The 13,451-nt window shown below is 36.3% G+C and overlaps 1 protein-coding gene across 5 annotated transcripts in view; it reads left to right on the top strand.

The window, feature by feature from the left end:
- ADK (adenosine kinase) overlaps nt 1-13,451 on the top strand; it is a 518,777-nt gene that overhangs the window by 478,917 nt on the left and 26,409 nt on the right. For all 5 annotated transcript variants that reach the window (XM_008696067.2, XM_008696069.2, XM_008696071.2 and 2 more), the window contains one exon: nt 6,645-6,731. In XM_008696067.2, coding sequence (XP_008694289.1) covers nt 6,645-6,731 — 87 coding nt within the window. The remainder of the gene's footprint in view (nt 1-6,644; nt 6,732-13,451) is intronic.

Here is a 13,451-nt window from a genome sequence, read left to right as displayed (position 1 = left end):
AACCCAAGCAGTCTGATTTATATTCTTAATACAATATTATACTGCCTCTATTCTCTGAGGAGTATTTATCTACTTAATTTGGTCAAATTTAGTTATCAGTACAGGGCTTAGAATGGGAATTTAAATGTCAATTAGCTGCTATATACTGCTTAATCAAAATCTTGTTTTTTTTCCATAATCACCCTTTTTTTCAGAAAAAAAAATGATAGCAACGTTGCTCAAATGGTAACTTTGGAATCCCATTTTACTCTCTCTCTCTCTCTTTTTTTTTTTTTTTTTTTTTGTCCCAAAATCCTTTCCCACAGGACCCTATGCAGTTGACAACCTCTGTGAGCTTCAATGTCTTCATTTATATAGTCAGGTCAATAATACCTAACTCGTGGGATTGCAGTGAGAAATACATGATAAAAGTATATGAAACACCTGCTGCAGTACTTAGTGCACAGTAAGCATTTCCGTGTCACTTTGCTAGCTCAAAGCCTGCAATTGCATCCCATCGTTTGATGTATTAAATCCAAACGTTTGTCTTCCTAGAGATGACTGGACCCCACCCATCTTGCATTATTTCTTTCCTTATCTAACATATAAACTTCTTTCTTTCTCTCTGCCTCCTGGAATATATATACCTTTATTTCCTCTCCTCTTCACTATCCACCTCTATAAAACCCAGCTTAAGTTCAGTCTTCTCCATGAAACCATCTCCAGTCAATTAAACTCACATTGTTTCTTTCCTCCTTTGAACTCCTGTTGCAGTTATAATGAATATTACATTGTATGATACTTCACAGATTCTTTCACATGTGCTAGATTTCTCTTTCTGTCTAGATTATAAAATATTTCAAAAGACAGATGATGTCTTAATATTTCTCCCGTGTCTCCCCCAAAGGATCTAGCAGAGTATAAGGAGCTCATGGCAAGTGCTCAACAAATACTTGTTACCTGATTGAAGAAAATAAGTTCCTAAGAATACCTTATAAAATTATGTATCAATATATAGTGATAAGTATTACATTTACACATACAAACACATAAATAAGAAGGGGTGAAAAACATAGCCTTTGCATTCTCTATAGTTTCTACAGAGAGATCCTAAGCAGCAAAATCTTGGTGTTGTGATGCATTAGAAATGAAGAGTATTAAACTATATTTAATAATTTTTTAAAAATTGTATAGGGCTTTATATTTGAAAAGGTGCTTTCATAATGTTAATACTTAATCCATATAAGAATTACAGAAAATAGCTAGAACCAGTGTTCTCATTTTCTTTTTTTCTTTTTTTTTAAGATTTATTTATTTGAGAGAGAGCATGCATGTGTGCAAGTCAGGGGGAGGGACAGAGGTAGAGAGAGCACTCCCGGCTGAGCAGAGTCCAACATGGGACTCAATCTCATGACCCTGAGATCATGACCTGAGCTGAAATCAAGAGTTCCACACTTAACCAACTAAGCCACCCAGGCACTCATCTCATCTTCTTAGTATAATAAAACTGAAAGTAAGTAACATAGTGACTCGTGCAAGGTCTTAAAAAGTAGCATCATTGATTCTCCTCTCAACCCCCACCATTCTGTCCATTTTGTGTAAGGGTACCAGATAATCTTTTTCAATCAAAGATGGGATCATGTCACTCTCCTGTTTAAAACCTTACAATGGGGGTTCCTGGGTGGCGCAGTCAGTTAAGTGTTGACTCTTGGTTTCAGTTCAGGTTGTGATCTCAGGATCATGATCTCAGGGTCCTGAGGTCAAGCCCCATGTTAGGCTCTGCACTCAGCACAGAGTCTACTTGAGGCTTTCTCAACCTCTCCCTCTGCCCCTCCCCCTACCCCATCTCGCTCCCACACGAGTGCTCCCTAAAATAAATAAATAAATCTTTGAAAAAAATTAAAACCTTCCAGTGGTTTCCCATTTTACATAGAATGAAATTCTACCACCACCACCCCCACTCACACATACACACACACACACTCTTGATCTCCCCACACTCACTACACTCTACTTATAGGGGCTTCTTAACCTTAAACAAGCTTAGTTCACCAAGCTTGTTGCTAGCCTAGAGCCTCTGCTCTTGCATATTCTGCACCTGCATCTTCACATGGCTGGCTCCTTCTTGCTACTGAAATCTCAAAGCAAATATCACCTCCTCAGCGAGAAGTGCTCCCATCTACAGTAATTTGCCTCCCCAGTCATACTTCATCACATCATCCTTTTATTTTCTTTGTGGTGTTTATTATTATCTCAAATTATCTTGTTCATTTTTTGTTTGTTTGTTTCTTGTATACTGTCTATCCTCACTAGAATATAGGTCCCATGAGAGCAGGGTTTTTGTCTGTCCTATTCACATCTATATTCCCAGTCTCTGAGTGCCTGACACATGATAAGCTCTTAATAAGCATTTGTTGAATAAAGTAGCTGAACCAAAACCAGACTAAAACCATGGGTCCTTTGAGTCCTAATCCAGTGTTCCTCCAACCATTCCATTTATCCTGCCTTTCATGAAAGCACTTACACCTTTGGAGCTACAATAAGAATTGATATTCAGAATAATGACATTAACATGTGCAATAGTATTCTCTCTTATCAAAGAAAATTTTCATTCAGTTCAATAAACTAAACTAATTAAAGCAGGGGTGTCATGGTATATTATTATATTAATACATTTAGAAAGATTTCTAACTAAAAAAGACTTTCTGCTTTTTCTTTAGTTAACCAGAAAATTAAATTAACCCAGAGCTCTTCATTCCCCAAAAGTCCTTGTTAATTAGGATTGTTCTATAAATCTCTATTATTAGTAGAATTTGTCATCTGTTTCATTACCCTGTTTATTAGGGCAGTCTGAGCAGGGTGTCTTTGCTCATATCCTGGTATGTGTATCCTAATGAAAAGAAAAGCATTTCCTGGATTCTCACTTTTTTCCTCTTCTTTGACACAGGCATATTTCATGCTCTTTGTATAACAGTTTGGTTTTCTTATGTCAGTTCCCTATAAAAGTAGGAATGATTATTGACTTGGCTTTTAAGTAAAATAATTAAATTTAGGGTCTATTTAAAATAAAAGAATTAGTGCTTTGCAACATTGTGTGTAATAACAGAAGACTGAAAACAACCTAACAGTCCATCAATAAAGGATTGCTTAAATAAATTATAATATATCCACACAATGGACTATTATGCAGCGATAAAAATGCAGACATTCTCTGCTTATCAACATAGAAAGATTTCCAAGTGAAAAAACATGGTCCAAAGCAGCCTGCACAGATGGATACATTTTCGTTTAAGAATAAAAGAGGAGGGACGCCTGGGTAGCTCAGTCATTAAGCCTCTGAGTCTAGGTTTGACTCTTGGTATTGGCTCCTGTCATGATCTTACAGTTGTGGGAGTGAGCCCCACATCCAGCTCTGCACTCAGCAAGGATTCTGCTTCAGATTCTCTCTCCTGCTCCCTCCCACACACTCACTCTCTCTAATAAATAAATATTTTTTTTAAAAAAAGAATTAAAAAAAATAAGAATGTGTTTACTTATATATGCATAGAGAAATTCTGGAAGGATATACAGAAAAGCAGTAACTGTGATAACCGTATTGGAAAGCAGTAGAATTAGAAACTGGATGAACAAGAGATAAGAAGTGAGAAAGTTTTTTTTATAGGATACCTTTTAATAAATTTGTATTTTTTAACTATATGTATGCATTACCTGTTCAAAAAGGTTAAATTAAAAACAAACAAACACAACTAAAAAAAGGTGTCCACAATAGCCAAACTGTGGAAGGAGCCGAGATACCCTTCAACAGATGAATGGATAAAGAAGATGTGGTTCATATACACAATGGAATATTACTCAGCCATCAGAAAGGATGAATACCCACCATTTGCATCGACATGGATGGAACTGGAGGGGATTATGCTAAGTGAAATAAGTCAAGCAGAGAAAGACAATTATCATATGGTTTCACTCATATGTGGAACATAAGGAGTACTGCGGGGAACCACAGGGGAAGGAAGGGAAAACTAAATGGGAAGAAATCAGAGAGGGAGACAAATCATGAGAGACTCTGGACTTTGGGAACCAAACTGAGGGTTACAGAAGGGAAGGGGATGGGGGGATGGAGTAACTGGGGGATGGGTATTAAGGAGGGCACATGTGATGATGAGCACTGGGTGTAATATGCAACTAATGAATCGTCGAGCACTACATCAGAAACTAATGATGTACTATATGTTGCCTAATTGAACATAAAAAAAGAAAAGATGAAAAATAATTCTTTCTATTACAAGAAATTGAACTTCTATGTCACCTAAGGATAAAACATCTCAAGATATACACGTATATCCAGAAAACTGCATTCATTTAGAATTTTCAATAGTTTAGACCAAGAAGTCATGAATCTCAAGAACAAAGTTCCAAGTAATCTGTTCTATTTTGAATTAGGTTCTATTCATAAATAAAGATTTATCCAACCAAAAATCCATGACTTTTTCAAACAAAGAACTCAAGGAATTATATCTAATTATGGCTTACTTCCCATTTATATGTAATTATTTTTCAAATCTATAATCCAGTAATTAATTCTTATATTAACACTTACATTACCTAAAGTGTTTTATAGACATATTTTATTATTACATAATGTAACCCTATTATAAATGGTAATAGCGTCATTAACTTAGCTCATTTTACTTATTTAGTGGCTGTTTGTTCTGACTTTATAGTTGTTAATTCTCTTTATAGTATGACTTGTACTTGGAAGTAATAAAATCAGATTTCTTTATAAATATTTATGGTATAGTCCTTTTTCCTAAATCAGACTGTAGCCCTTTCCTAATTATTTCTAATAAAGTCTGCTTTTTTTCTTTTTTTTCTTTTTCTTTTTTTTTTCTTTTTGCCTGTGTAGCAGTGTGTACTGAATACTCCCTAGAAAATTTAATTCTGGGTATTTATGCCTTAACTTCCAGTTAACCAAAATCCTGCGAACTACTGTGTAGGTCCTGGTGTTACAAAGTGTGGAAAGTTAGCTACTTCAAAGGATTTAAATAGATACTTTTTTTTTTTTTTAAGATTTTATTTTCTTATTTTTTTGAAGAGTTAGAGACAGCCAGAGAGAGAGGGAACACAAGCATGGGGAGTGGGAGAGGAAGAAGCAGGCTCCCAGCGGAGGAGCCTGATGTGGGGCTCGATCCCATAATGCCGGGATCACGCCCTGAGCCGAAGGCAGACACTTAACGACTGCGCCACCCAGGCGCCCCTAAATAGATACTTCTGATATGGAATCTTCTTACCTCTACAGTCATATGGTCAAAAGGGATTGACCCTTCACTTAGTGAAGAATCCTCTTCTTAAATATCAGTCTTTCCAGTAGGATTTTTTTTTTAATTATCATAACTGTGCTTATCTCTTGTTGAAAGTATCCATTAGTACCAGGTAACAGAAGACAGAATATGCTTGTTGAGATTCTTAGGTTCTTTATTAAGACCCTAAGGTGCTCAGTATCTCCTTTTCCCTCTGTCTAGATCTTAGGTGAGACTGAAGTTTACAAGTTTTTGGCCACATTCTGTCCACATAAGGGATGCAAATTTGTGATTTCAAAAGTTCAGCCACTAGGGGCGCCTGGGTGGCTCAGTCGTTGGGCATCTGCCTTCGGCTCAGGGCGTGATCCTGGCGTTCTAGGATCGAGCCCCACATCAGGCTCCTCCGATGGGAGGCTGCTTCTTCCTCTCCCACTCCCCCTGCTTGTGTTCCCTCTCTCACTGGCTGTCTCTCTCTCTCTGTCAAATAAATAAATAAAATCTTAAAAAAAAAAAAAAAAAGAAGTTCCAGCCACTAATAAAAAGCACTGTCCGATCTTTTGCAGATGTCCTCTGGGCCAAATTTCATCACAAATAACTCCATTCCACTGTCATGTGCCAAGCTTAAAGTACTGTGTTAGGTTATTTTATAATCAAAACAATCAAGCCCTGGTCCAGACTGCTATAAGACAGGAACCCATTGCACTGTCCGTTTTGTTCTACCTAGCTTTCCCTTTTGCTAGTTGACAGATAGTTTAAAGGAAATAGCAACTCCTTTGTAAAAAGTAACCAGATACGGTTATTAATAATAAGCCAAGTAAAATCAGTAATTCTTAACATTGGAATGAAGAATTATAACAGAATAGTAGTTATGTTTTTATTATGCCATTGTGATTTTCTGTAGAGAAACACCCAAGACTCGTTATTTATATATTTTAAATTTACAGCTCCTTAACTGTATCCAAGATTTCACTGCCAAGAATGCAGTCAGGCTTGAAGCTTTATTAGAGATCCATGATCCAGTCCTTACAAACACTTTCTTTCACTCGTAGTTTCTGTGCAAGTATTTATACTGTCCAAAAAGGTACTGCTGTGGTTTACAGTCATTCCCAAAATATGTGATCTACCTAAGTATAACTCTAACAAAACATATGCAGTATCTGTATGCTGGAAATTACCCAAAAAAACCATTGTTTACAGATGACTTTGCACCTTGGTTCCCAAGTACTCATGTACAGAATATGGAACTCATGTTATCTCACTCTTTGAATGATGAATGATGAAGGAGCTTCAAACTTTACTAGATGAGTTTCTGTATTGAGTGTTACAAAGAGAAGTCAATCTGCCTTTCGTTGGCTCTGCTTGCAGAAAGTGAAGTCACTGCTTTTGCTGTCTTGGATCAAGACCAGAAAGAAATTGTTGATACCAATGGAGCTGGAGATGCATTTGTTGGAGGTACAGATTCATTTATTTCATACTTACAAGTCAAACATTTTCTTTAACCCTTGCCTCTACTACATAGCCAAGATTTATGAATTTAATAATTTCTTCTTTTAAATAATTAACTCCTAATGTTCTTTCCATATGCTACTATCACTGTGAGTATCGTGAGGGTATTTTACTACAGGAAAAATACTTATTTGGGGCTCAAAGATAATTTGCTGTTGTGCTGTTCCCAGGTCATTTTCACAAAATTAATTGTGCCTGCGAGAATATTGAATAAACAAGCTGTATCAAGCACAGTATGTAGTGTATTCTTAGGCCTTCAGGCTTAAATGTTAACACATTGTTGTTTAAAACAAGTTGTGATGAATATTAACTAAGGATGATGTGTTTGGATTATATCATTTGATTGCAACATCTGTTTCTAACACAATAGTTAAATGTTTATAAATGTACTAGGAAGGGTTAAAATTTTGTCTGGTTCAGACTTAGTAAGAACTGGCACAATTTATCAGGACTAAGACTTTTTTGGAATGAGTATTCAAAAATAAGAAGACAATCAGAAGATTCTTGGCTTGATGAATTAGATTGATCTAAAATCTGGTTCAAAAGTTCTTTTGATATGTCTAAAGCCCTTCAAGTTAAGTGTAGTTAAGCTAGACAGTGGTCTCTAGAAAGCTTTCGATTCCTGAATGATAATCCAGAAGAGTCCCTCTTGATCTCTCTCTGTTTCTTATAACATCAAGCTGGACAAGGAACAAAGGCAAATAGAATTGACCATTGTCCTCCTTTCCTTGGAAGATAATTCAAATTATCTTTCTCATGGGAAAGTTAAATTATGTGATGGTTTTAACATAGTATTTCAAATATAGATATTCTTTTGTTTTAATTTTTTTTTCACCAACATAAATTTTTCATATTTCCTTCTTTGAAACTTCATGCCTACTCTTCAATGAGCTGTTTACCAATAGACATGCTCCATGCCCTATTCTGTGGAAATAGTACATACGACAGATAACATTCTACTTTACTGTCATGCTTGTATCTTTTGTGTCTTTGCTCTGAAAGACTTAATCATTGATTAGAGTGTCTTCCAGCTGTTTTTCCTATGCCATACTTCAGACCTATAAATCCATGTATGCTAAAAATGTCTTATCCAGAATTGAGCTAAATTCTGTAATACATTAAGGAAACACTATGGATTTCTCGTGTAAAATTGTTTAAACCAGGAATCTTAGTACATAACTTTTAAACTTACTCCTTGTGTGTACATTGTTTAAGTTCAAATATTTAAAACAGTAAGTATTCTATTTTTTTTTTAATATTTAGTAGGGTACATTGTGAGGCCGTCATAAATATGATGGTGACCTAATTAGTCACTACCTTGGGTCCTGGGCCACCTAGCCTTGCAAAAACAGACTCCTTTACAAACACCTAACTACCTAAAATGTTCCCAGTACTATGTAAGAACATATGGACTTTCTGAGGGAGAGAAGTCATTCTTAGGGTACTAAGGTAGGAACAGCTAGCTACCCATGTGTATTGTGGTAAGGATAATAAATGAACTACCTCACCAAAGCACTTGGGCTCTCTATTACAGGATTTTCAGCCTCTTTTTTATCTCACTCTATCTACCTATGTATTTATTGTTGGGGTATAGTGAAGTAAATAGTAACGGGAGAGTGTGGAATAGGGAGCCACAAACAGTTTTTTTGTAAAGGGCCAGATAGTGAATATTTTAGGTTTGCAAATCCTATACAAGCTGTATTGCATATTATTCTTGTTTTGTTTATTTGTGTGCTTGCTTGCTTGCTTTTTGTTTTGGTTTTGGTTTTTTATAACATTCTAAAAATGTAAAAACCTTTTGTAGCTCTCCAGTTATACCGAAACAGGCCACAGACTGGATTTGGCCCTCAGGCTCTAATTTGTCAACCCCTTGTGTAATATGTTGGCAGCTTCCTAGCTTTATTCACTTTCATCATACCCTGGCTCCAAACACTGGGTTTCACTACATGCTGTTGAAATCACTTTAGAGAAAGTGGAAGGCAGGCTGACACTAGGCAGGACTTTACTGGTAGCCATTTTTCTCACTTTAACCCTACTCTGATCAGTTTCCAGGATAATCAGATCCTGAAAGACTGAGTCATACAATGACATGAAGACTCTAATGTCATTTTAGCATTGAAATACTTACGTTGGCATGTTTAGCACATTCTATGTAAGTCAAGCCATACGATATAGCAATAGATAACATTTATATAGCACTTACTAGCCAGTAAGCATCTTAAGCTCAGTACATACATTAACTCATTTAATGTTCATAAAAGCTCACTGAAGTAGGGCTGCTTTTTTTTTTTTTAAGATTTAATTATTTATTTGAGAGAGTGAGCATGCGTGCACAAGCAGGGGGAGGGGCAAAAGGAGAGGGAGAGAAGCAGACTCCACTGAGACCCAGCCCAAAGCAGGGCTCAATCTCATGACTCTGAGATCACAACCTGAGCTGAAATCAAGAGTTGGACTCAACTCACTCCTCAGCCACCCAGGAGACCCTGTAGTAGGTTATTAATAACCCCATTTTACTGATGAGAAAACTGAGACACAGAAGGGTTAGGTAACTTGCACAAAGGCTCATAGCTATAGAGTACCAGAGCCAAAATTTGGTCCAGGCAGTCTGGTTCCAGAGTCAGTGCTCTTACTCGCTGTACTATATTGCTTCTCTCAACTTTTAGGGGAATCTCATCATTAGGACTGAGAGCCACAGACCAGCCTTACTAACCAAAGCTGGGTTTTGCCAAAGAGAATCTTTCTATTATCTGAATAGATGATTTCATGTATTGAACAGGAGCTTTTGTTATCTGATAGGATTCTGAGGACTCTAGGGTAAGATCGTTGCAGAAAAAAAGAGAAAGGGAAAGGGAAACTAATCGAAGAACTATAGTCCCTGGTGAGTTTGAACCAGGAGCTTTTTGCTAAGCAGTAGAATTGATTGCGCTACAGAGATACAGAAAGACAGATCATAAACTTGCTGGGTCAGCATGGAATCTAAATACAAGGAGTTATATGAATCAACCATTTAATAGCACCAAGCTAATGCATTCCATCTTACAATAGAGATGGTCTTATCAGTTGGAAATACTAAAAAATCCATTGGTTAAAACCCCTACTTCCATCTCTATACTAAGGAAAGCCTTTCTACTAGGATTGGAAATACTCCAGCTATTGAAACATACTTCTCTACCTTGAATATGGATGGAAAGGCAATGGTAACTTTGCATTTACTATGTAGTTTCTTTTTCTTTGCTCTATTTTATTGCCTGATTAACATATCTCCTCTCTGATTGACACATTCTATCTTTAGATAGAGAATATATTTCTCCTATTACTTCCAAGTTTTGCTGGCTGAAGAGTATTTCTGTCTTTCGTGACTTTGCATAACTGTATTCCAGTCTCAATTTCAAGTTCTTGGATAAAACATCACTTCATCTACCATGTGCTAATTACATATCCCAGTACCAGAGTGCCATGTGTTCTCATTAGCCACATAAGAGATATAGAACTATAGTACATCATAGATTTTCACGTATAATTTTAAAATGAGTACCCCACATGTACATAAATTAAATTCATTGTTCCATCTCAGGGGTTCAGTAACAGTGACAATTCCCTCTAGCCTCTACAACTATGCCTTCTCATTCTATTTGGAGATCTTAAGCACTCTGTAACGTTTGTCCTTTATTTGTCCGTAGCCAGGCCTGATGGAACTACCCTTTTCACATTCTCCCTCAAAGCCCAAGTGCTACGATTGTACCCTTGGAAATGGAGACAATTCTGTAATCTCTAAGTGTGATTTCCTAATTTCCCAGGTCAGGAGAAAATTTCTTCCTGTTGTCCTGCTGTGCTTTGTCACAGCAGGTCTGCCTTTTCATTTGGAACCCTCTTTGTCACTGCCATAGTAACAAATGGAAACATTGAGAACATTTTGTGACAGGCACTGTCATTGTTCCTGGTGAAATCTCTTCCCCTGTGTCTTCCCAGTAAATGAAACTGAGAAGAAAAATCATAACAAATAACATGAAAGAGGACCTAATCAATATGTTCCCAGTGGGCTGTCAATACCAGCCTGTGTTAATCTAATATGATTTAGTTGTATGTTTTATGGCAGCTGTAGGAATATGGACTAGACCTACAAATCATCTTTAGACTAAAGTGAGTACGCCTTTGACAGATTATACCCAAGCACATATATATAGCTCTCAGATAAAAGACTGAAGACCTCACCCAAGGACCAACATTCTTAGGATTAAAAAAGCTTCGTTAAATGTGGTTAAGAGCCATGTATAGCTTAGAACAGTTTCTTTTGAATGACAGTAAAGTAACTGTGCTACCTACCTCTAATACTTTTTATTTTTAAGTTTCTCATGACAGGTTTAGCAGGGAAAATGTAGTAACCCTAAAGGATAATACCTACAGCACACACATGACTATTAAAGCCACTTAGCAATCCCAATGTAAATAATTATCCTATTTCCCATCTAATAAAAAGAAGCATTAATGTTACTTTCTAATTCATTTTCAAAAAAATTTTTGGTTAAAGAAGATTTAAGTTTCTAAAACAAGGATGCTATTTCCTTCTCATGTAGCACATGGCTATACTTCGGAGAGTCATGGGGATTCTCTAAATTATCTTTGTATTTTCTAGTCTCACCTTGTTTGTTTGCTCCCAAACATGTGTAGCTTACTTTCCCATTCTTCTTTATTGCTGCTAAATTGTGCTCTGCAAAAAAGTGGTGTGGAATTCTTATGGGTTGTTGTTTTTTTTTTTCTGCACCACCTCTTTTCTTAGCTGTCCAACTCAGAAAACTAGAAAATAACTTAAATATGTTATTTCTCACACTAATTCACTCAAAAATCAGAACTTTCATAGGACCTTTGTATGCAGAGGATTTATTTGATTGTGACCAAGATGAGAACTGCATACTCCTACCCATCCCACACCCACACCCAAAGAAACAATAATACCTTATCCTGTCTCTTAATTATAATATCTGTCCCTGTCTTAAGTAGGACATCTTTGGTATTTTATCTCTTAAGCAGCAATTTTCCTTAAAACCATCAATGAGGTATAAAATTGACTTCATCAATAGGAATATGAAATTCACTACAGACATCAGCTCAAGTTCATGGAAGTGGAGAGTCACACCTTACACATTCATAGAACACTTCATGACATGCTATTAGAAAAGCTGATATGGGACCAGCAACAAAGTTCAAGAATATTACCTAAGATTATTCAAGTCTTTGTTGGTTGAAAGAGGTAAAGACGCTTCTCAAAAAAGCGAAATAACCAACCATGACCAAAAAAGAGAAATAACTTTAGTTCATGTGGAGTACTGGATGATTTTAAGTTGTAAAGTCTGGAATCTCTCCAAACATGAATGTTTCCTCAAAGATCTAGTGTCCTGGATGGCCTCCACCTAGAGGCAATTACAGATAGGTAATGGAATTCAAAGGACTTTGTCTTGTGGAGGTTTTGATAAGACAAAGATAGTCTGAGCCATCCAGACTATCAGACCCTGAAGCTCAAATATGAACCTAAGTTTCCTATATGTGAAGATTACTAAGAAATGTTAATTCCAAGAAAACAATGTTGATGTTTATAAGATTATATTTAGTGGCAGAGGACCCGAGAAAATGTCAGAAGCAAAATTAATTTTCTTAGAATTGTGACATGGCAAAATATACGTGTATCAGTTTCCTGGCCTAGAATATTTGTGAGTCAAATGGAACTAATTTGAATTTACTAGTGGCCCCAGCTGCTATTACATGGATTTGGTCCATTTTACCTACCCTATCTGTCTGATTCATATAACATGTATTAGTTGTATGCATAATGAACCACCCCCAAAACTTTGTGACCTAAAACAACAACCATTTACTTAGCTCCACAAATCTGTTGGTTGGTAACTGGGCCTAGGGTCAGGTGGACAGTCCTCTAGTCTCAGAGGTACAAGAGGTTAAGTATGCCCAAAATCACAGTGAAAACCTGGATTCAAACTCAAAGTTTGACCCTAGAGTTCTTACCCCTCATTCTTTTGTTATACTCTGCTCTATTAGTATATCTTCCTCTCCAAGGCAGGAGGAATAACCAAATGGTTTTCTAAACACTAGTCCTTAGACTGATGCCTATCTATGACCTAACAGATTTTATCAGCCAATACCAAGATGAAAAAAGGTAGAAGCAATATTGTAAGTTTTCTTGAAGCTAAATATATTCAGTTTTAAATCTTGTCTCATTTATGTTTGAAATTGGTACAATGTACCTTTTATTGGCTTTATAATTAATAAAATCAAAATAAATAAAATCATGTTCGTAGTGCTGATGCATAGCCTGGCTGACCCAGGGACCTAACAGAAGTCTTAGTCCTGGTAAATAAGTCATTAGAAACAACTTGCCAAACTTCTTATATGGAAATTTGTGTAACACATAACCTCTGATATTGTAAAGCTATTTACTATCAGGTCTGAATAAAACAAAAATTAGCTACAGAGTTACTAAGTTTACAACTATTCTCACTTCAGATATATGAATTCTCAAGTCTGTGGTATGAACACAGGCTCTTAATTTATTTTTCACTTAATTATCCAGTTAACATTGACGTTTTATAGAGATGAGATATGTTTGTTTTATTCTAGTCCATGAAACAGACGGCAAATTAAAAACCAGTTTCTTTC

The sequence above is a fragment of the Ursus maritimus genome, unplaced genomic scaffold, assembly GCF_017311325.1.
Source record: "Ursus maritimus isolate PB19 unplaced genomic scaffold, ASM1731132v1 scaffold_7, whole genome shotgun sequence".
In the NCBI taxonomy this organism is placed as follows: domain Eukaryota; kingdom Metazoa; phylum Chordata; class Mammalia; order Carnivora; family Ursidae; genus Ursus; species Ursus maritimus.
Note: the sequence above shows the minus strand (reverse complement) of the source record. Positions and strands in the feature narration are given on the sequence as shown.